The following is a 24588-nucleotide window of genomic DNA, read 5'->3' on the forward strand; positions in this document are numbered from 1 at the left end:
CTTCAAGTGCTGAAAAGCAATGGTAGTTAGAGTGTAATAGAAGTACTGTATGTACTCTTTCTTATCTGTCATGTGCAGAGGGTGGGCTGGACTGAGTTTTGGGAAAGGATAGCTGAATGTTCTTCCCACCAACAGAACCATGTAGGGCAGACGAACCTTTGAAAAAAATACACTGCTTGGGACCTACCGGTACACTGCTTGGGACCTACCGGTACACTGCGTGGGACCTTCCGGTACACTGCTTGGGACCTACCGGTACACAGCTTGGGACCAACCAGTACACAGCTTGGGACCTACCAGTACACAGCTTTGGACCTACCAGTACACAGCTTGGGACCTACCAGTACACAGCTTGGGACCTACCGGTACACTACTTGGGACCTACCGGTACACTACTTGGGACCTACCGGTACACTGCGTGGGACCTTCCGGTACACTGCTTGGGACCTACCGGTACACAGCTTGGGACCTACCAGTACACTACTTGGAACCTACCAGGGATGTTTTCTTTTCTCCAGTCCCAGAGTGTAGCCTGAAGGATCAGTTTTCTCCCAGATAGAGTTTGATTACAGGCATGTACAGTGATGAGTGATGTAAAGCACTTACTACACCAGCAGTGTAGTTTATTTTTTCTGACACGTGTTGATCTGTGTATGTGTGCTGTGTCTGTGCATACTTCCATGTGCCTGCTGAGTGTGTGACATGTCTGTGACTGTTTTCCTCCCTGTGTTAACAACTGCTGTCAGTCTGTAGACAGTACAGACATTGGTCCCGTGGATGTTCTGGAGACAGACAGACACACACCTCCAGTTTATCCATGCACCTCTAGTAATTCCACAACAGGAAGTATCCATCATCATGCCTTCTAGATAATGCCTCTCTCAGTAATAGGGATGGGCTTTTGAAATAATTTCACTATTATATAATATCACAAATAACCGTGCCCATCCCTACTCAGTACTGTCTAACATCACACTGTACCTAGCTGAGACTGTGTAATGCTGTCCACCACTGATTGCTGTCCACCACTGATTGCTGTCCACCACTGATTGCTGTCCACCACTGATTGCTGTCCACCACTGATTGCTGTCCACCACTGATTGCTGTCCACCACTGATTGCTGTCCACCACTGATTACTGTCCACCACTGATTACTGTCCACCACTGATTACTGTCCACCACTGATTGCTGTCCACCACTGATTGCTGTCCACCACTGATTGCTGTCCACCACTGATTACTGTCCACCACTGATTACTGTCCACCACTGATTGCTGTCCACCACTGATTGCTGTCCACCACTGTGTCAATTGGAGGTGTACCTGTGCATAAATGTCAAGGCCTACCTTCAAACTCAGTGCCTCTTTGCTTGACATCATGGGAAAAACAGAAGAAATCAGCCAAGATCTCAGAAAACAATTGTAGACCTCCACAAGTCTGGTTCATCGTTGGGAGAAATTTCCAAAAGCCTGAAGGTACCACGTTCATCTGTACAAACCATAGTACGGAAGTATAAACACCATGAGACCACGCAGCCGTCATACCGCTCAGGAAGGAGATGCGTTCTGTCTCCTAGAGATGAACGTACTTTGGTGCGAAAAGTGCAACTCAAACCCAGAACAGCAGCAAAGGACCTTGTGAAGATGCTGGAGAGGTACAAAAGTATCTATATCCACAGTAAAACGAGTCCTATATCGACATAACCTGAAAGGTCGCTCAGCAAGGAAGAAGCTACTTGTCCAAAACTGCCATAAAAAAGTACTACGGTTTGCAACGGCACAAAGATCGTACTTTTTGGAGAAATGTCCTCTGGTCTGATGAAACAAAAATAGAACTGTTTGGCCATAATGACCATCGTTATGTTTGGAGCAAAAAGGGAGTGTCACGGCCGTCAAAAGTAGTGTCTAATGTCAACAATAAACAATACAAACCGACCGTGTCACATATGAGGGCTAAGTGCCACTAACACAAGTCAACTACCCACACTGAAGGAGGGAAAAAGGTATGATTTCCAATCAGAGACAACAATAGACAGCTGTCCCTGATTGAGAACCATACCCGGCCAAAACATAGAAATAAAGAAACATAGAAAACACAACATAGAATGCCCACCCAAATCACACCCTGACCAAACCAAAAAAGAGACATGAAAAGGCTCTCTCAGGTCAGGGCGTGACAGGGGGAGGCTTGCAAGCCGAAGAATAGGGCCCAACCGTGGGATGGGAGGGCCCAACAGTGAAACACGGGGGATGGCAGCATCATGTTGTGGGGGTGCTTTGCTGCAGGAGAGACTGGTGCACTTCACAAAATAGATGGCATCATGAGGAGGGGAAATTATGTGGATATATTGAAGCAACATCTCAAGACATCAGTAAGGAAGTTAAAGCTTGATCGCAAATGGGCCTTCCAAATGGACAATGACCCCAAGCATACTTCCAAAGTTGTGGAAAATGGCATAAGGACAACAAAGTCAAGGTATTGGAGTGGCCATCACAAAGCCCTGACCTCATCCTATAGAAAATTTGTGGGCAGAACTGAAAAAGTGTGGGTGAGCAAGGAGGCTTACAAACCTGACTCAGTTACACCAGCTCTGTCAGGAGGAATTGGCCAAAATTCCAAAATTCCAAAATATAATAAACACACCGAAATATGAGCCATTAACATGGTCAAATCTAGAAACGATCATTTCGAAAACAAAATGTTAATTCTTTCAGTGAAATACGGAACTGTATTTCGTATTTTATCTAACGGGTGGCATCCCTAAGTCTAAATATTACTGTTACATTGCACAACCTTCAATGTATGTCATATAGAATTCTGGCAAATGAATTACGGTCTTTGTTAGGAATAAATGGGCTTTCAACAGTTCGCAACGAGCCATGCGGCCCACACTGCTGCATATACCCTGACTCTGCATGCACTGAACGCAAGAGAAGTGACACAATTTCCCTAGTTAATATTGCCTGCTAACATTAATTTTATTTTAACTACATACTGTCACGCCTTGGTCTTGATATTTTGTGTTTTCTTTAATTATTTGGTCAGGCCAGGGTGTGACATGGGTTATTGTGGTGTGTTTTTGTCTTGTGACATGGGTTTTGTGGGGTGTCTACGTAGTCTATGGCTGCCTGAGGCGGTTCTCAATCAGAGTCAGGTGATTATCGTTGTCTCTGATTGGGAACCATATTTAGGCAGCCATATTCTGTGAGTGTGTTTGTGGGTGATTGTTCCTGTCTCAGTGTGTTTGTATTCACCAGACAGGCTGTATTAGGTTTTCACATTTCCGTTTGTTTTTGTATTTGTTCGTATTTTCATTCATTAAACATGTATCGAACTAACCACGCTGCATTTTGGTCCGATCCTTGTTCTACCTCTTCGTCAGAGGAGGAGATAGAAGAGAGCCGTTACACATACTGTATGCAGGTTTTAAAAAATATACTTGTGCATTGATTTGAAGAAAGGCATTGACGGTTTTTGACGGCATTATGGTTTGGTACATTATTGCAATGATTGTGCTTTTTTCGTGAATGCGCTTTTGTTAAATCATCAAGTTGAAGTAGGCTGTGATTCGATGATAAATGAACAGGCACCGCATTGATTATATGCAATGCAGAACAAGCTAGTTAACCTAGTAATATCATCAACCATGTGTAGTTAACTAGTGATTATGTGAAGATTGATTGTTTTTCATAAGATCTGTTTAATGCTATCTAGCAACTTACCTTGGCTTCTTGCAGCCACAAGGTCCTCTTGATGCTGCGCTTGTGTAACAGGTGGTCAGACTGCCACGCAATGTAATCAGCCATAATCGGTGTCCAAAAAGGCTGATTACCAATTATTATGAAATCTTAATTAATTAATCGGCCATACCTCCACTGTCAACCAGTGATTATTGTCCACCATTGATGTACTGGTAATGTTAGTGTTGATGGGATTTCTCTACATACATCATGGTGATGTCCTGTAATAGCCCCTCAGTTATTCCCCAATCCCCATGTTCCCTGAGCTAAAGAAGACTTAACTGCCCATTGTCTTTTCTCAATGCTTAAGAAAATACAGTATTTTATTTTCCTTTGTTCTCTATTTATTCTCTCTTTAATTGTCTTAGTCTCTTACGTCACTGTCTTTCACTCACTTCATGTCCCAGAATTCTCTCCCCTCCCCATCACACATCTCTGCCTGTTTTTCTCACTTCTTGACTCCCTCTCTCTCTCTATCTCTCTCACACTTGCACTCTCCTTCTCCCCCCCTGTTGCCGTGGTAATGGCCCCCTTCCCTTCCCATCTTGACTGTTGTTGATGCCAGCAGCATACCACCCTGCATACCACTGATGGCTTGCTTCTGAAGCTAAGCAGGGTTGTTCCTGGGTGGTCCCTGGATGGGAGACCAGGTGCTGCTGGAAGTGGTGATGGAGAGCCAGTAGGAGGCACTCTTTCCTCTGATCTAAAAAAATATCTGATAGGGGACACTGCCCTGTGTAGGGTGCTGTCTTTCGTCTGTGATTTTAAACGGGTGTCCTGACTCTGAGTTCATTAAAGATCCCATGGCACTTATCGTAAGAGTAGCGGTGTTAACCCTGGTGTCCTGGCTAAATTCCCAAATTGTCACCTAATAAAAGCCAATGCAATTGGCTCATTCATCCCCCTCCTCTCCACTGTGACTATTCCCCAGGTTGTTGCTGTAAATGAGAATGTGTTCTCAGTCAACTTACCTGGTAAAATAATGGATAAATGAAATAAGTTGGGATGATTTAGCTGTATCATTGGGGAAGGATGTATGAGGAACACTTCTGATTGGACTTCCTGATTGCTTTTTTAGAACAGTGACAATACTTAATGCTTACTGGAAATTATGATTTCTACTGTACACCTTTTCTCTTCATCCTCACTTCTCTGAAAAGAGTGTGTAGGTTGGGCTATAACTAGGGCCCAGAGTTTTTCTGGTCATGTCACATAGTAAGCAAGAACTGTCAACTCCACCTTTCCCCCAGTTTGACATCCTCCATTTTGCATTCATGTATCCAGTGTCAGTCGAGCTGAAGTTCCCTACTCAGACTCCCAGAGCTGATTGAACCATGGATGTTTCATGTTTCTGTCACATCACATGTCGGACTCTGACAATCATGGCCATGGTTCCTGGCCCCTTCTTCCCACAAAGCTCATAATTGAATCCCTGCAATAAGGGATTTGTTTTTTGCTTGCGTACATCAGCCAACATGTTGGATAAATACTTCCTGGATCTAGTCAGAAAACAGGATTCTTTGAAACTGCTGGAATGACAGATCTAGGGAATGGTACAAAATGCTCTCTCTCTCTTTCTCAGTTTCTTTCTGACTCTCTATCTCTCTCTCTCTCTCTCTCTCTCTCTCTCTCTCTCTCTCTCTCTCTCTCTCTCTCAGTTTCTTTCTGACTCTTTTTCTCTCTCTCTCTCTCTCAGTTTTTTTCTGACTCTTTTTCTCTCTCTCTCTCTCTCTCTCTCTCTCTCTCTCTCTCTCTCTCTCTCTCTCTCTCTCAGTTTCTTTCTGACTCTTTCTCTCTCTCTCTCTCTCTCTCTCTCTCTCTCTCTCCCTCTCTCTCTCTCTCTCTTTCTCTCTCTCTCTCTCTCTCTCTCTCTCTCTCTCTCTCTCTCTCTCTCTCTCTCTCTCTCTCTCTCTCTTTCTCTGTAAAATACTCTCCCCACTTTGTTGTGTTCAGTCAGTCTGATGACTCAGTCTGGTGTCCATCTTAGGCTGATGTTTTGGGTAATGGGGTAGGCTTAATTCTATTCACTGAGTATACCAAACATTAGGAACACTTTCCTAATATTGAGTTGCATCCCCCCCTTTTACCCTCAGAACAGTCTCAATTCATCAGGGAATGGACTCTGCAAGGTGTTGAAAGTGTTCCACAGGGATGCTGGACCATGTTGACTCCAATGCTTCCCAGAGTTATGTCAAGTTGGCTGGATGTTCTTTGGGTGGTGGACCCTTCTTGATACACATGGGAAACTGTTGAGTGTGAAAAACCCAGCAGCGTTGCAGTTCTTGATACCAACCGATGCGCCAGGCATCTACAATCATACCCCGGTCAAAGGCAATTAATGATTTTGTCTTGCCCATTCACCCTCTGAATGGAACACATACACATTCCTTGTCTCAATTGTCTCAAGGCTTGAAAATATTTTTTTAACTTGTCTCCTCCCCACCATCTACACATTGATTGCACAATTAATCAAATGGCCACCGGACTATTACATTGACCTCCCCCCCCCCCAATTGTTTTATATGCTGCTGCTACTCGCTGTTTATTATCTATGCATAGTCATTTCACCCCTACCTACAAGTACAAATGACCTCAACTAACCTGTACCCCCGCACACATTGACTCGGTACCGGTACCCCCGTATATAGCCTCGATATTGTTATTTGTGTTACTTTTTATAATTTTTTACTTTAGTTATTTGGTAAATATCTTCTTAACTCTTCTTGAACTGCGCTGTCGGTTCAGAGCTTGTAAGTAACCATTTCATGGTAAGGTCTACACTGTCGGTTAAGAGCTTGTAAGTAACCATTTCATGGTAAGGTCTACACTGTCGGTTAAGAGCTTGTAAGTAACCATTTCATGGTAAGGTCTACACTGTCGGTTAAGAGCTTGTAAGTAACCATGTCACAGTAAGGTCTACACTGTCGGTTAAGAGCTTGTAAGTAACCATTTCATGGTAAGGTCTACACTGTCGGTTAAGAGCTTGTAAGTAACCATGTCACAGTAAGGTCTACACTGTCGGTTAAGAGCTTGTAAGTAACCATTTCATGGTAAGGTCTACACTGTCGGTTAAGAGCTTGTAAGTAACCATTTCATGGTAAGGTCTACACTGTCGGTTAAGAGCTTGTAAGTAACCATGTCACAGTAAGGTCTACACTGTCGGTTAAGAGCTTGTAAGTAACCATTTCATGGTAAGGTCTACACTGTCGGTTAAGAGCTTGTAAGTAACCATTTCATGGTAAGGTCTACACTGTCGGTTAAGAGCTTGTAAGTAACCATGTCACAGTAAGGTCTACACTGTCGGTTAAGAGCTTGTAAGTAACCATTTCATGGTAAGGTCTACACTGTCGGTTAAGAGCTTGTAAGTAACCATGTCACAGTAAGGTCTACACTGTCGGTTAAGAGCTTGTAAGTAACCATTTCATGGTAAGGTCTACACTGTCGGTTAAGAGCTTGTAAGTAACCATGTCACAGTAAGGTCTACACTGTCGGTTAAGAGCTTGTAAGTAACCATTTCATGGTAAGGTCTACACTGTCGGTTCAGAGCTTGTAAGTAACCATTTCATGGTAAGGTCTACACTGTCGGTTAAGAGCTTGTAAGTAACCATGTCACAGTAAGGTCTACACTGTCGGTTAAGAGCTTGTAAGTAACCATTTCATGGTAAGGTCTACACTGTCGGTTCAGAGCTTGTAAGTAACCATTTCATGGTAAGGTCTACACTGTCGGTTAAGAGCTTGTAAGTAACCATTTCATGGTAAGGTCTACACTGTCGGTTAAGAGCTTGTAAGTAACCATGTCACAGTAAGGTCTACACTGTCGGTTAAGAGATTGTAAGTAACCATTTCATGGTAAGGTCTACACTGTCGGTTAAGAGCTTGTAAGTAACCATGTCACAGTAAGGTCTACACTGTCGGTTAAGAGCTTGTAAGTAACCATTTCATGGTAAGGTCTACACTGTCGGTTAAGAGCTTGTAAGTAACCATTTCATGGTAAGGTCTACACTGTCGGTTAAGAGCTTGTAAGTAACCATTTCATGGTAAGGTCTACACTGTCGGTTAAGAGCTTGTAAGTAACCATTTCATGGTAAGGTCTACACTGTCGGTTAAGAGCTTGTAAGTAACCATTTCATGGTAAGGTCTACACTGTCGGTTCAGAGCTTGTAAGTAACCATTTCATGGTAAGGTCTACATCTGTTGTATTTGGTGCATGTGACAAATAAAGTTTGATTTGATTGAAGTGTTTAATAAGTGACATTAATAAGGGATCATAGCTTTCTCATGGTCATTCTATGTCATGGAAAGAGCAGGTGTCCTTAATGTGTTGTTACTCAGTGTACATTCTAGCTCCGATGTAGATACGAGATGTAGATATGTTCTAGATAGGGAGGGTCCTATACATTGGGCACATTCCAGTGATGCTGTGGATAGGAAGTGAAGGCTTAGTGCAGGGGCCTGTGACCATCTGCATGTCATGGGACTTTGGCATCACATCAGTCAGTCACTACTTCGCTCACACAGTGAGTCATGCGTCTGTCTGTGCTGTGGCATCCTTTTTTCATATCATAATTGAAAAGTGGGTGGGTTTTCATTTTTCCAACACACAAGAATACATTTCTTTGCCAAGTATGAAATAATTATCAGCTACCTTGTCTTGTCTGGGTCAAGCGTAGTATTCGGCATGTGATGATGTAAATGCTTGGGGATTGTACCAATTCTATATCTAAACTGATCTGAGTGGCAGTATGAATAGAGCACCAGAAATCCATTAGCTTATTTCAGTGCCAGAATAGGTGCAAGAAAGCGCTGCTTATAGAGGTCGACCTTTGAGAACACATTGGGCAGGTCAGGGTTAAAAGAGATAGGTGGAAGTAACCGTGCTTCTACACCTGCATTGCTTGCTGTTTGGGGTTTTAGGCTGGGTTTCTGTACAGCACTTTGAGATATCAGCTGATGTACGAAGGGCTATATAAATACATTTGATTTGATTTGATTTGATTTGTTTGAAATACACAAGTGCTTTCTACAGTCTGCCCATGCCATTAATGTGTTGTACATATTGTATTGAAGGTTTTACTGTTATCACACGTGTTGAAACTGATTCACAAACATAAGATTCTTCAGAGGTAAAGGATGGCTAAACTGAGCTTCAATCTGAAACCATAGGGAGTCCTGTCTGTCTGTCTGTCCATTTTAATTCCACTTTGTAACACAACAAAATGTGTAAAAAGGTGTGTGAATACTTTCTAAAGGCTATATAAGTATATAACGGCTATATAGGCTATATGTATATGAGGAACTTATATCTGCCCAACCCAGTCACATTGGAGTTTCATATGCTCAGTAGCAGAAAGGTGAGTTTCCTGAAGGAAGATGATATCCTTCTTTAGAGCAAGAGCATTTCTTTCCCCTTTTGATTACTTTCGGTAAACACCTAATATTCTGGAAAGTTATATTTAACCGATGTTATCCTCTTAAATGTAAGTAAACCCTTAAAGAAACAATTGCATGTTGCTGCGACATCCTAAATATTACATCATCATCATCATGTTGTATCATGAGAGGGTTAAGGTCCTTGCTCAATGGCACATCAACAGATTTTTCACCTAGTCGGCCCGGGGATTCAAACCGGCAACCTTTCGGTTAATGGCCCAACGCTCTGAACCGCTAGGTTACCTGCTGTCCTATTGCTATACAAACCCTAGCCAAACCTACATTACCCAGAGACAATGAAGTGCTGTAGCTATCCAGGAGTGTAGGCAATCCCGTTGCCCCACACCATCCAGAGTTGATATTTAGCTTACTGTTTGCTTGTAGTAGTAGTGCGTTTCTGATGCCCTACAGTATACTTCCCAAGACTTATCCCCAATAACCTTACGTAATGCTTTTAATAACATTACTTATCACTAATACGGCAATTATTGGATCCAGCACAGCCTGAGGCGTGTGTGTATGTGTGTGTATGCGTGTGTGTACGTCCTGTTGTTTTCATCATGGGTCAGAGCGAGCCCTGAGGCGTGTGTGTGTGTGTGTGTATGCGTGTGTGTACGTCCTGTTGTTTTCATCATGGGTCAGAGCGAGCCCTGAGGCGTGTGTGTGTGTGTATGCGTGTGTGTACGTCCTGTTGTTTTCATCATGGGTCAGAGCGAGCCCCGAGGCGTTTGCTTTGATCTTAAAGTAAGTGTTTGGCCACGTTTAATGTACTTAATCTCTGTGAGAGGATGTTAATGGCTACTATTGTTTTGCGATGTGAGATGGGTTTGTATGAGGAGGCTGCTCGGGCTGCCTGAGCTTTAGAATTATACCGTATACCGGTCCGGCCAGATGGACCTGTTCTACCTTACACACAAAGGAATACAGCAGTACACTGACCTTAGGACCAATGATGTAATCAACCATAGAGTGCATACTCATCTGGCATGCTGTCACGTTCTGACCTTAGTTCCTTTGTTATGTCTTTGTTTTAGTATGGTCAGGGCGTGAGTTGGGTGGGTTGTCTATGTTCCGTTTTCTATGTTGTGTTTATGTGTTTGGCCTGGTATGGTTCTCAATCAGAGGCAGGTGTCGTTAGTTGTCTCTGATTGAGAATCATACTTAGGTAGCCTTTTTCCACCTGTGTTTCGTGGGTGTTTATTTTCCCGTTTCAGTGTTTGCACCATTCGGGACTGTTTCGGTTTTCTTTTTGATTCTCTTGTTCTTTTGTATTTTGTATTCATTAAATCATGAAATCATTATGGATACGTACCACGCTGCATTTTGGTCCGATCCTTGCTACTCCTCGTCAGAAGAAGAGGACGAGAATCGTTACAGAAACACCCACCACCGAAGGACCAACAGCGTGGTAACAGGCAGCAGCAAGTAGCAGCAGCGATCGCAGGACTCCTGGACATGGGAGGAGATCCTGGACGGCAAAGGACCCTGGGCACAGGCAGGAGGATATCGCCTCCCCAAGGCTGAGCTGGAGGCAGCGAAAGCCGAGAGGCGGTGGTATGAGGAGGCGGCGCGGCTGGAAGCCCGAGAGGCAGCCCCAAAAAGGTATTGGGGGGGCACACGGGGAGTATGGCTAAGTAAGGTAGGAGACCCGAGCCAACTCCCCGTGCATAACACAGGCACCGTGTTATGCGGTGGAGCGCACGGTGTCCCCAGTACGTGTGCTTAGCCCGGTGCGCTACTTCCCAGCTCCCCGTTTCGGCCGGGCTAGAGTGGGCATCGAGCCAGGTGCCATGAAGCATCTGCGCATCTGGTCTCCAGTGTACCCCGGCCCGAGGAGACACATGGCACCAGCCTTACGCATGGTGTCCCCGGTTCGCCAGCACAGCCCAGTGCGGGCTATTCCACCTCGCCGCACTGGCCTGGCTACTGGGAGCATTCAACCAGGTAAGTTTGGGCAGGCTCGGTGCTCAAGAGCTCCAGTGCGCCTTCACGGTCCGGTCTATCTGGTGCCACCTCCACGCACCAGCCCCCCGCACCAGGCTGTCTCCCTACAGGTGCTCCCGCCTGTCCAGCGCTGCCGGAGTCTCCCGCCTGTCCGGCGCTGCCGGAATCTCCGTAAACTAATGGAATTAAGAAACAGATAAATATTAGATGAGCAATGTTGGAGTGGCATTGACTAAAATACAGTAGAATAGAATACAGTATATACATATGAAATGAGTAAAGCAGTATGTAAACATTACTAAAGTGACTGGTGTTCCATTATTAAAGTGGCCAGTGATTCCAAGTCTATGTACATAGGGCAGCAGACTCTAAGGTGCAGGATTGAGTAACCGAGTGGAAGCCGGCTAGTGATGGCTATTTAACAGTCTGATGGCCTTGAGATAGAAGCTGTTTTTCAGTCTCTCGGTCCCAGCTTTGATGCACCTGTACTGACCTCGCCTTCTGGATGATAGCGGTGTGAACAGGCAGTGGCTCGGGTGGTTGTTGTCCTTGATGATCTTTTTGGCCTTCCTGTGACATCGGGTGCTGTAGGTGTCATGGAGGGCAGGTAGTTTTTCCCCCAGTGATGCGTTGGGCAGACCGCACCACCCTCTGGAGGGCCCTGTGGTTGCAGGCGGTGCAGTTGCCGTACCAGGCGGTGATGCAGCCCGACAGGATGCTCTCAATTGTGTATCTGGAAAGGTTTGAGGGTTTTAGGTGACAAGCCACATTTCTTCAGCCTCCTGAGGTTGTAGAGGTGCTGTTGTGCCTTCTTCACCACACTGTCTTTGTGTGTGGACTATTTCAGGTTGTCAGTGATGTGTATGCCAAGGAACTTAAAGCTTTCCACCTTCTCCACTGTGGTCCCGTCGATGTGGATAGGGGTGTGCTCCCTCTGCTGTTTCCTGAAGTCATCTCCTTTGTTTGGTTGACATTCAGTGAGAGGTTGCTTTCCTGACACCATACTCCCAGGGCCCTCACCTCCTCCCTGTCTCGTCATTGTTGGTAATCAGGCCTACTACTGTGTCATCTGCAAACTTGATGATTGAGTGGGAGACATGCAAGGCCACGCAGTCATGGGTGAACAGGGAGTACAGGAGGGGGCTGAGCACGTACCCTTGTGGGGTCCCTGTGTTGATGATCTGATTGTGTGTGTGTGTGTGTGTGTGCGCACCAGAAGACCCCTCCTCTTTGCGGAGCCTCCTGCAGTGACCGCTCACTTCCCCATCTCCCTCCCTCCCCAGAGACATGATCTCTCTCCAGGGATTTTTTTGTCAATATCCCTCTCTCTTACCCTCCACCCCTGTTCTGATTGGAATAGCAACATCTGTGTTATCATTTCTCCCCCCCAGTTTTTGTCAGTTATGCCTAGAGTTTCATGATGTGTCACTAACCTGTCCATTAACCTGGAATCGATGTGTAGTATTTCCTGTTAGAATTAAAACTAGGATCACAGCATATCTCAGTCTTGGATGTTTATTATGAAATACTGTTTGAAGGCTGAAAGTGGCTCTGATGGTCTCACATGAATCTTGATGTCACAGAGTACTCACATTAATCTTGATGTCACAGAGTACACATGAACAGTGATGTCAAAGAGTACTCACATGAATCTTAATGTCACAGAGTACTCACATGAACAGTAATGTCATTGTTTGGTATGATACAGCAACTTGTGTTTTTCCAAAGATTCTAATTCATATGTTATCTGTCTCTGACACAATACAAACCAATGATGGAAAGTTGCCATTCCAGACCATCTTCATAATGTAGTCTAGAATTTTCTGCAGACCTGAAATTAGAGGAACTAGAATTAGAACAACTTTTATTTCCCATAGGAACGTAATTTGTAGTGTCAGTTGGTTGTACATACAGGGACCAAAATAGAAACCCAGGCTTCTGTTTGGTTCTGGCCTGTAGATGGAAAGTAATACCATATATAGAATGATAATAATAAATGCCAATTAACAATTTTATCCAAAGTGACTTACAGTACAGTCATGTGTGCATACATTTGATGTACTGGTGGCCCCAGCAGGAATCAAACCCACGACCCTTGGCGTTGCATGCGTCATGCTCTACCGACTGAGCCTCGCAGGACCAGTGGAAAGATAGATATAGTAACTTTGTTCATAACATTATGTTTTCTATGTATTGTGTTGCAGCTTTGACGTGGAGAATGGCCCATCAGCCAGCTGCAGTCCATTGGACCCTTCAGCGTCTCCCGGGTCAGGCCTGGTCCTACACACCAACTTCCCTGGACACAACCAGCGCAGAGAGTCCTTCCTCTACCGCTCAGACAGTGACTACGAACTCTCGCCCAAGTCCATGTCCCGAAACTCCTCCATCGCATCCGAACTGTAAGTTACCACGCACACGCACATGCAGGCACATGCACGTGCACATGCACTCACTTACAAACACTCCTCTCACACATTTTGTCACACTGCACATTAGCCTATTAAACATATGCATTTTTAAACAGTTGTTTTGTTTTTTATTGAATTCAATAATATATTTCTACCACTGTAGATGCTGTGTTTTTATTTTTAGAATACAGTTCTCGGCTAACAGTAGTGATGGATATTGGTCACAGCAGTTCACGCATTGATGAGCCATTAAATTGGGCAATAGCCAGCCAAAAACCTCATAATATCTAATCCAGATACAATGACAAATGCAACAACCCCTACAAATATGTAAATGTTTTATAATCCACATAGTAATTCACGCTACAAAAATCCCAGAATTTCTGGCTCTAATTTCTTGGTGTAAATACATTTGAACGTTGTGCTGTTGGGTCTATAGAATAATTTGCATAATTTAGTGGAATTAAATTGGCCTGTGTGTCTATTTTTATTCTTCAACTGGTAATTGAAGTGCGCCTCCCATTCACCATTCAGGTGCAGGCTACAGGCTATCAGTGCGCCACCCATTCACCATTCAGGTGCAGGCTACAGGCTATCAGTGCGCCACCCATTCACCATTCAGGTGCAGGCTACAGGCTATCAGTGCGCCTCCCATTCACCATTCAGGTGCAGGCTACAGGCTATCAGTGCGCCACCCATTCACCATTCAGGTGCAGGCTACAGGCTATCAGTGCGCCTCCCATTCACCATTCAGGTGCAGGCTACAAGCTATCAGTGCGCCACCCATTCACCATTCGGGTGCAGGCTACAGGCTATCAGTGCGCCTCCCATTCACCATTCAGGTGCAGGCTGAAGACTTTACAATGTGAGCTGGAGGCATTTTGAATACATGTTTTCACAAGTGTAGCAGGTTGTGAACTCTAAAAACGTTTCCACTCTGAGAATGAGAATGGTAAATGACTGGAATTAACATATTCATTCAATACATTGGAATACAAAAGAAGCCATCCACCCATGATGGGCTATTAGCAGGACAAAAGCCTCTTGCCAAGTTAATGACATTTTTTTAGGGACTTGAAATGTATTTTGGGATGTTTATTAGATGTTTGCCTACTAATGATACTAATGATAGCTCCATGTCATTTCAATAAAAACCTGGAACCCACCTGTCTCAGAATTTACTGAAATACGTTTATTTTACACAATCATTAGGCCAACATTAAGACAAATATCATAAAAGATCAAAACTTACTGAACATGTCATCCTCCAAGCTCCAATGAAGCTCTGCTGCGCGGTATGCATATTAACAGTAGATTAGCTGGGACTCAAAGAGTAGCCTACCAAACATGATACTAAGACAATTTATTTCAAAAGAACAAAATAGCATGTTTTAAGATGTATTTCTCTGTGCTATAGTAGCTGAGGCTATAGTTGCTTCATGTCAACGAAACTCATTAACTTGTTCTGCTCTGGGGGATAGGGTATAGCAGTCAAAACATCTGGTCTGCGTGGACCTCTGATAGGGTATAGCAGTCAAAACATCTGGTCTGCGTGGACCTCTGATAGGGTATAGCAGTCAAAACATCTGGTCTGCGTGGACCTCTGATAGGGTATAGCAGTCAAAACATCTGGTCTGCGTGGACCTCTGATAGGGTATAGCAGTCAAAACATCTGGTCTGCGTGGACCTCTGATAGGGTATAGCAGTCAAAACATCTGATCTGCGTGGACCTCTGATAGGGTATAGCAGTCAAAACATCTGATCTGCGTGGACCTCTGATAGGGTATAGCAGTCAAAACATCTGGTCTGCGTGGACCTCTGATAGGGTATAGCAGTCAAAACATCTGGTCTGCGTGGACCTCTGATAGGGTATAGCAGTCAAAACATCTGGTCTGCGTGGACCTCTGATAGGGTATAGCAGTCAAAACATCTGGTCTGCGTGGACCTCTGATAGGGTATAGCAGTCAAAACATCTGGTCTGCGTGGACCTCTGATAGGGTATAGCAGTCAAAACATCTGGTCTGCGTGGACCTCTGATAGGGTATAGCAGTCAAAACATCTGGTCTGCGTGGACCTCTGATAGGGTATAGCAGTCAAAACATCTGGTCTGCGTGGACCTCTGATAGGGTATAGCAGTCAAAACATCTGGTCTGCGTGGACCTCTGATAGGGTATAGCAGTCAAAACATCTGATCTGCGTGGACCTCTGATAGGGTATAGCAGTCAAAACATCTGATCTGCGTGGACCTCTGATAGGGTATAGCAGTCAAAACATCTGATCTGCGTGGACCTCTGATAGGGTATAGCAGTCAAAACATCTGGTCTGCGTGGACCTCTGATAGGGTATAGCAGTCAAAACATCTGGTCTGCGTGGACCTCTGATAGGGTATAGCAGTCAAAACATCTGGTCTGCGTGGACCTCTGATAGGGTATAGCAGTCAAAACATCTGGTCTGCGTGGACCTCTGATAGGGTATAGCAGTCAAAACATCTGGTCTGCGTGGACCTCTGATAGGGTATAGCAGTCAAAACATCTGGTCTGCGTGGACCTCTGATAGGGTATAGCAGTCAAAACATCTGATCTGCGTGGACCTCTGATAGGGTATAGCAGTCAAAACATCTGGTCTGCGTGGACCTCTGATAGGGTATAGCAGTCAAAACATCTGGTCTGCGTGGACCTCTGATAGGGTATAGCAGTCAAAACATCTGGTCTGCGTGGACCTCTGTAGGATAATTTGGGAAAGTAAGCAAGCTTCATGAAGACGCCCTCAAAGAAGCCCATTGGTGGTTTCAACGAGAATTAACGGGAACAATGGCTGACAATAAAATACCATTACGTGATGTGCTGTAACATGCTGTACCATCCTGCAAGCTGTGCTGGGCTGCAGTATTTATTTTCATTTGACATTTATTTAACTAGGCAAGTGAGTTCAGAACAAATTCTTATTTACAATGGCGGTCTACCCTGGGCAAACCCTCCCCTAACCTGGACGATGTTGGGCCAATTGTGTGCCGCCCTATGAGTGTCAGATCTCCCCAAGGAGATGTGGGTGTGGAGTCAGGCGCAGGAGAAACAAGTTCCGAAGGAAAAGGGTGTTTTATTAAACAAGCTCAAAATAACAGGACACCTGCGTGACAGGACACCTACAACAGTAGCCACAAAACCCCACTCAGACACAGTCCAGGGAAAAACCACCTGTTTAAAATGAACTAAATAAAATGCAACCCAAAACTAACTGACAGTCAAACGAAAACAATCCCGCACAAAAACCCAAAGGAAATGTTGAGATAAATACCCCCCCCTAATTAACCAAAATGAAACCAGGTGAAACACAAAACAGACACAACCAAGAAAGGGAAGAAGGCAGCTAGTAGACCATCGACGACGACCGCCGAGCGCCGCCCGAACAGGGAGAGGAGCCACCTTCGGTGGAAGTCGTGACAATGGGACTCTGTCACGGTTGTGTGGAGAGATGGACCAAGGCACAGCGTGCTCTGAATTCCACATCTTTATTTTTGTTCAACTTACAAAAACAAAAAGGAAACCAAAACGAACCGTAACATAAGAGGTACAACATGCACTGGTCAAAACAAGATCCCACAAAACACAGTGGGGAAGTGGCTGCCTAAATATGATCCCCAATCAGAGACAACGATAAACAGCTGCCTCTGATTGGGAACCATACCATGCCAACATAGAAATAAAACACCTAGATAGGAACACCCCCCTAGTCACACCCCGACCTAACCAAAATAGAGAATAAAAAGGCTCTCTATGGTCAGGGCGTGACAGACTCCCATTCACTGCCGGTTGTGATACAGCCTGGAATTGGACCAGGGTCTGTAGTGACATCTCTTGCACTGAGATGCAGTGCCTTAGACCGCTGCGCCACACGAGAGTATGATGCAACTTTTAACGGAAGAACCACTGTAGGGCTAATTTGGTTGTGGGGTACGTACAGTAGGGGTCATTTGTCTGTGGGGTACGTAGAGGTAATTTGGCTGTTGGTCAGTCACAAGATTCCTGTTTGTCCTCAAAGGCTTAACTACAGGCACAGTTTAGGGAATTGGGACCTTCGTTACTCATAACTGACACATACTTTCAAAATGACTACCTCCCTGGATGTGGTTTAAAGATACGTTCTTTCCCCTGGTGTTGAAACAGTGGACTGATTGAGCCCATTAAACCTGACGTGTGTATGACACTGTTAACAGTCTTAGGAATGCTTTCTGAATGATGTTCAGGATGTGTTGCTGACATGTTTTTGTTTGTGTTTACAGACATGGTGATGACCTGATAGTAACGCCTTTTGCTCAGGTAAATATGATCCTAGCTCACCTGTCCTTAAACCCAGCCGCTAACATCCCTACATTCAGAACATCTGTGTCTTTCCATACTTGCTGGTGTAAGTAATGGCTAAACATGTTCTCTTTCTGTCCAGGTCCTTGCAAGCCTTCGAAGTGTAAGAAATAACTTCACAGTCCTGACCAATGTCCAATGTGCTTCAAACAAGTAAGTGTCCGGTGTTATTGTTTATCTGACTGAATTATGCATAAATAAATATACAAATGAGTCTCATGTCTGCTGTGGAGGACAATACACAGCAGCTGGAAATGTGTTGTAGTTTGTATCTCAATCCACAAGAGGGCAGTTGCTACCTAATTCCACCCACTCTCGGCCTTGTCTTATTGGAGCTTTTCTCTTTGCATTTAAACTTGTTCACTGTCCAACGCATCATCAAATTAAATCAAATTGTATTTGTCACATGCGCACCCTACAACTGGTATAGACTTTAATGTGAAATGCTTGACAAAGTGGGGTTGGAACTCGTAAGATGTTGCCCTTCTCAGTCTCCGCCATCCACAGCCTGTAGAACACATGAACTCAGAACACCGTCTTATTATTCTAGGTTTCCACTCCAGATTCCTTCTGCTCCTTGTGTTTTTCTATCGAAGGGTAATGTTAATGCCAGGCAGGAGGTAGTGCACTGCACAGCAGGATGTTAAACACATGCTTTCTCTTTTTCCTCATGAAAACACTTTAACTACGTCAAGCTATTAGGACACTGTATGCACTCTTTTTGAAGCAGGTTAGCTGTGGGATGATGGGAGAAAAACAACCCCATTATCACAGACACACATCATTCATATTTTAGTCAAATAAACAAAATACTAAATCTCATTTTAATTGGTAGAAGTACATTTATATGAGTAAATTCAACCTGATTTCAACTGCCATTTATGTAAATGATTATGTTGTGCTTGTTAAGTCATATTTTTGTTAGAAGCCCGTCTGAAATGTCTAAAACATAATCCACACATTATAGGCAATGCATGAATCACATTCCTACAGTGGGGCAAAAAAGTATTTAGTCAGCCACCAATTGTGCAAGTTCTCCCACTTAAAAAGATGAGAGAGGCCTGTAATTTTCATCATAGGTACACTTCAACTATGACAGACAAAATGAGAAGAAAATCCAGAAAATCACATTGTAGGATTTTTTAATGAATTTATTTGCAAATTATGGTGGGAAAATAAGTATTTGGTCACCTACAAACAAGCAAGATTTCTGGCTCTCACAGGCCTGTAACTTCTTCTTTAAGAGGCTCCTCTGTCCTCCACTCGTTACCTGTATTAATGGCAACTGTTTGAACTTGTTATCAGTATAAAAGACACCTGTCCACAACCGCCAAAAAGTCACACTCCAAACTCCACTATGGCCAAGGCCAAAGAGCTGTCAAAGGACACCAGAAACAAAATTGTAAACCTGCACCAGGCTGGGAAGACTGAATCTGCAATAGGTAAGCAGCTTGGTTTGAAGATATCAACTGTGGGAGAAATTATTAGGAAATAGAAGACATACAAGACCACTGATAATCTCCCTCGATCTGGGGCTCCACGCAAGATCTCACCCCGTGGGGTCAAAATGATCACAAGAACGGTGAGCAAAAATCCCAGAACCACACGGGGGGACCTAGTGAATGACCTGCAGAGAGCTGGGACCAAAGTAATAAAGCCTACCATCAGTAACACACTACGCCGTCAGAGACTCAAATCCTGCAGTGCCAGACGTGTCCCCCTGCTTAAGCCAGTACATGTCCAGGCCCGTCTGAAGTTTGCTAGAGAGCATTTGGATGATCCAGAAGAAGATTGAGAGAATGTCATATGTCATATAAAACCAAAATAGAACTTTTTGGTAAAAACTCAACTCGTCGTGTTTGGAGGACAAAGAATGCAGAGTTGAATCCAAAGAACACCATACCTACTGTGAAGCATGGGGGTGGAAACATCATGCTTTGGGGCTGTATTTCTGCAAAGGGACCAGGACAACTGATCCGTGTAAAGGAAAGAATGAATGGGGCCATGTATCGTGAGATTTTGAGTGAAAACCTCCTTCCATCAGCAAGGGCATTGAAGATGAAACGTGGCTGGGTCTTTCAGCATGACAATGATCCCAAACACACCACCCAGGCAACGAAGGAGTGGCTTCGTAAGAAGCATTTCAAGGTCCTGGAGTGACCTAGCCAGTCTCCAGATCTCAACCCCATAGAAAATCTTTGGAGGGAGTTGAAAGTCCGTGTTGCCCAGCAACAGCCCCAAAACATCACTGCTCTAGAGGAGATCTGCATGGAGGAATGGGCCAAAATACCAGCAACAGTGTGTGAAAACCTTGTGAAGACTTACAGAAAACGTTTGACCTCTGTCATTGCCAACAAAGGGTATATAACAAAGTATTGAGATAAACTTTTGTTATTGACCAAATACTTATTTTCCACCATAATTTGCAAATATATTCATTAAAAATCCTACAATGTGATTTTCTGGATTTCTTTTTCTAATTTTGTCTGTCATAGTTGAAGTGTACCTATGATGAAAATTACAGGCCTCTCTCATCTTTTTAAGTGGGAGAACTTGCACAATTGGTGGCTGACTAAATACTTTTTTGCCCCACTGTATATGCCTTACTATGAAGTGCAGAACATCCTCCTCTAGAATCAGACTGGGACTCAGAATGGAACAGACTGAGTCAGACTGGGATTCAGACTGTGATTCAGACTGGGACTCAGACTGGGACTCAGACTGGGACTCAGACTTGAACGCATAGCTTCTCCATTGAAACGTGTATTATGTGTGCATTTGTATGTAGGGCATCGTTCATCCTGCATTTAAATATCACCTGACGGAGTCTGTATTCTGCCTCTAGCATGCTGTAAAGATCCTGGAATACAATCTCTGTTCATAAAAAGCTTGTGTTGAATAGCCTGCCATATTGAAAAACCAAAGTCTCCCTGACCTACATTCAGCTCTCACACAAACACACATCATGAACGCACCCTCGCAGGAACACACACTGGGATTCTGCTCATTGTACTTTCAGACACACATACCTGCATGCACACATGTCATGCATACATGTTTGAATGCTGGAATGCACACAAACACTCACAGACACACATACTTGCATGCATGCATGCTTGCAGGTGCACACACACACTTGCAGACAAACACACTTTCATGCATGCACACACATGCACGGAGCGGCAGGTAGCCTAATAGTTAGAGTGTTGGGCCGGTAACCCATCAAAACCCGAGCTGACAAGGCAAAAATCTGTCATTATGCCCCTGAACAAGGCAGTTAACCCAATGTTCCTAGTCCATCATTGTAAATAAGAATTTGTTCTTAACTGACTTGCCTAGTTAAATAAAAATAAATGCACTCACGTAAACACACAGATCAGATCAGGCAGGTGTGCTTTGAGAGCAATTCCCCTTTTATTCCTCATTTATATGCTGCCTTTCTTAATCTCTCTCTCTTTCCCGTCCTCTACTCACTGTAATCCTCACAGACATGTTGGCCTCATTCTTATTCTCCTCTGTCTACCTCTCCTCTCTGTCCTCTCTGTCTCTCCTCTACTCTCCTCTGTCTGTCCTCTCCTCTGTCTCGCTCCTCTGTCTCTCTTCTTTGTATCTCCTCTGTCTCTCCTCTCTGTCTCCTCTGTCTCTCCTCTCTGTCTTTCCTCTCTGTCTTTCCTCTCCTCTGTCTCTCCTCTCTCTCTCTCCTCTCCTCTGCCTCTCCTCTCTGTCTTTCCTCTCCTCTGTCTCTCCTCTCTCTCTCCTCTCCTCTGCCTCTCCTCTCTGTCTCTCCTCTCCTCTGCCTCTCCTCTCTGTCTTTCCTTTCCTCTGTCTTTCCTCTCCTCCGTCTCTCCTCTCTGTCTCTCCTCTCCTCTGCCTCTCCTCTCTGTCTTTCCTCTCCTCTGTCTCTCCTCTCTGTCTTTCCTCTCCTCTGTCTCTCCTCTCTGTCTTTCCTCTCCTCTCTCTCCTCTCCTCTGCCTCTCCTCTCTGTCTTTCCTCTCCTCTGTCTTTCCTCTCCTCTCTGTCTTTCCTCTCCTCTGTCTCTCCTCTCCTCTGTCTCTCCTCTCTGTCTCTCCTCTCCTCTGTCTCTCCTCTCTGTCTCTCCTCTCTGTCTTTGCTCTCCTCTCCTCTGTCTCTCCTGTCTCTCCTCTCCTCTGTCTCTCCTCTCCTCTGTCTCACCTCTCTGTCTCTCCTCTCCTCTGTCTCTCCTCTGTCTCTCCTCTCTGTCTTTCCTCTCCTTTGTCTCTCCTCTCTGTCTCTCCTCTCCTCTTTCTCTCCTCTCTGTCTCTCCTCTCTGTCTTTGCTCTCCTTTGTCTCTCCTCTCTCTCTCCTCTCTGTCTCTCCTCTCCTCTCCTCTGTCTCTCCTCTCCTCTGTCTCTCCTGTCTCTCCTCTCCTCTGTCTCTCCTCTCCTCTGTCTCTCCTCTCCTCTGTCTCGCCTCTCTGTCTCTCCTCTCCTCTGTCTCTCCTCTGTCTCTCCTCTCTGTCTTTCCTCTCCTCTGTCTCTCCTCTCTGACTTTCCTCTCCTCTGTCTCTCCTCTCTGTCTCTCCTCTCTGTCTTTGCTCTCCTCTGTCTCTCCCCTCCTCTGTCTCTCCTCTCTGTCTTTCCTCTCCTCTGTCTTTCCTCTCCTCTGTCTCTCCTCTCTGTCTTTCCTCTCCTCTGTCTCTCCTCTCTGTCTCTCCTCTCCTCTGTCTCTCCTCTCCTCTGTCTCTCCTCTCTGTCTCTCCTCTCCTCTGTCCCTCCTCTCTGTCTTTCCTCTCCTCTGTCTCTCCTCTCTGTCTTTCCTCTCCTCTGTCTCTCCTCTCTGTCTTTCCTCTCCTCTGTCACTCCTCTCTGTCTTTCCTCTCCTCTGTCACTCCTCTCTGTCTTTCCTCTCCTCTGTCACTCCTCTCTGTCTTTCCTCTCCTCTGTCACTCCTCTCTGTCTTTCCTCTCCTCTGTCACTCCTCTCTGTCTTTCCTCTCCTCTGTCACTCCTCTCTGTCTTTCCTCTCCTCTGTCTCTCCTCTCTGTCTCTCCCCTCTGTCTCTCCTCTCTGTCTCTCCTCTCTGTCTTTTCTCTGCTCTGTCTCTCCTCTGTCTTTCCTCTCCTCTGTCTCTCCTCTCCTCTGTCTTTCCTCTCCTCTGTCTCTCTCCTCTGTCTCTCCTCTGTCTCTCCTCTGTCTCTCCTCTCTGTCTCTCCTCTCCTCTGTCTCTCCTGTCTCTCCTCTCTTCTGTCTCTCCTGTCTCTCCTCTCTTCTGTCTCTCCTCTCCTCTGTCTCGTCTCTCCTCTCCTCTGTCTCGCCTCTCTGTCTCTCCTCTCCTCTGTCTCTCCTCTGTCTCTCCTCTGTCTCTCCTCTGTCTCTCCTCTGTCTCTCCTCTGTCTCTCCTCTGTCTCTCCTCTCCTGTCTCTCCTCTCTGTCTCTCCTCTCTGTCTCTCCTCTCCTGTCTCTCCTCTCCTCTGTCTCTTCTCTCCTCTGTCTCTCCTCTCTGTCTCTCTTCTCCTCTGTCTCTCCTCTCTGTCTCTCTTCTCCTCTGTCTTCCTCTCTGTCTCTCTTCTCCTCTTCCTCTCTGTCTCTCTTCTCCTCTTCCTCTCCTCTGTCTCTCCTCTCCTCTTCCTCTCCTCTCCTCTGTCTCTCCTCTCTGTCTCCCCTCTCTTTCTCCCCTCTCCTCTGTCTCTCCTCTCTGTCTCTCCTCTCCTCTGTCTCTCCTCTCCTCTGTCTCCCCTCTCTTTCTCCCCTCTCCTCTGGCTCTCCTCTGTCTCTTCTCTCCTCTGTCTCTCCTCTCTGTCCTCTCTTCTCCTCTGTCTCTCCTCTCTGTCTCTCTTCTCCTCTGTCTTCCTCTCTGTCTCTCTTCTCCTCTTCCTCTCTGTCTCTCTTCTCCTCTTCCTCTCCTCTGTCTCTCCTCTCCTCTGTCTCTCCTCTCTGTCTTCCTCTCCTCTGTCTCTCCTCTCCTCTGTCTCTCCTCTCTGTCTTCCTCTCCCCTGTCTCTCCTCTCCCCTGTCTCTCCTCTCCTCTGTCTCTCCTCTCTGTCTCCCCTCTCCTCTGTCTCTCCTCTCTGTCTCTCCTCTCTGTCTCCCCTCTCTTTCTCCCCTCTCCTCTGTCTCTCCTCTCTGTCTCTCCTCTCCTCTGTCTCTCCTCTCCTGTCTCCCCTCTCTTTCTCCCCTCTCCTCTGGCTCTCCTCTGTCTCTTCTCTCCTCTGTCTCTCCTCTCTGTCTCTCTTCTCCTCTGTCTCTCCTCTCTGTCTCTCTTCTCCTCTGTCTTCCTCTCTGTCTCTCTTCTCCTCTTCCTCTCTGTCTCTCTTCTCCTCTTCCTCTCCTCTGTCTCTCCTCTCCTCTGTCTCTCCTCTCTGTCTTCCTCTCCTCTGTCTCTCCTCTCCTCTGTCTCTCCTCTCTGTCTTCCTCTCCCCTGTCTCTCCTCTCCCCTGTCTCTCCTCTCCTCTGTCTCTCCTCTCTGTCTCCCCTCTCCTCTGTCTCTCCTCTCTGTCTCTCCTCTCCTCTGTCTCTCCTCTCCTCTGTCTCCCCTCTCTTTCTCCCCTCTCCTCTGGCTCTCCTCTGTCTCTCCTCTCTGTCTCTCCTGTCTCTCCTCTCCTCTGTCTCTCCTCTCTGTCTCTCCTGTCTCTCCTCTCCTCTGTCTCTCCTCTCCTCTGTCTCTCCTCTCCTCTGTCTCTCCTCTCTGTCTCTCCTCTCCTCTGTCTCTCCTCTCCTCTGTCTCTCCTCTCTGTCTCTCATCTCCTGTCTC

The 24588-nt window shown here is 45.5% G+C and overlaps 1 protein-coding gene across 4 annotated transcripts in view; it reads left to right on the forward strand.

Moving 5' to 3' along the window:
• The window catches only part of LOC109902840 (cAMP-specific 3',5'-cyclic phosphodiesterase 4B), a 288067-nt gene that overhangs the window by 175172 nt on the left and 88307 nt on the right, over positions 1 to 24588 (forward strand). For all 4 annotated transcript variants that reach the window (XR_004202335.1, XM_031785647.1, XM_031785646.1 and 1 more), the window contains 3 exons: positions 13318 to 13512; positions 17801 to 17837; positions 17962 to 18032. Coding sequence is in view for 3 of the 4 variants with exons in the window: in XM_031785647.1 (XP_031641507.1) it covers positions 13318 to 13512; positions 17801 to 17837; positions 17962 to 18032 (303 nt within the window). In the remaining variant the exon portion in view is untranslated. The remainder of the gene's footprint in view (positions 1 to 13317; positions 13513 to 17800; positions 17838 to 17961; positions 18033 to 24588) is intronic.

Source organism: Oncorhynchus kisutch, linkage group LG13 (assembly GCF_002021735.2).
Source record: "Oncorhynchus kisutch isolate 150728-3 linkage group LG13, Okis_V2, whole genome shotgun sequence".
Taxonomy (NCBI): Eukaryota; Metazoa; Chordata; class Actinopteri; order Salmoniformes; family Salmonidae; genus Oncorhynchus; species Oncorhynchus kisutch.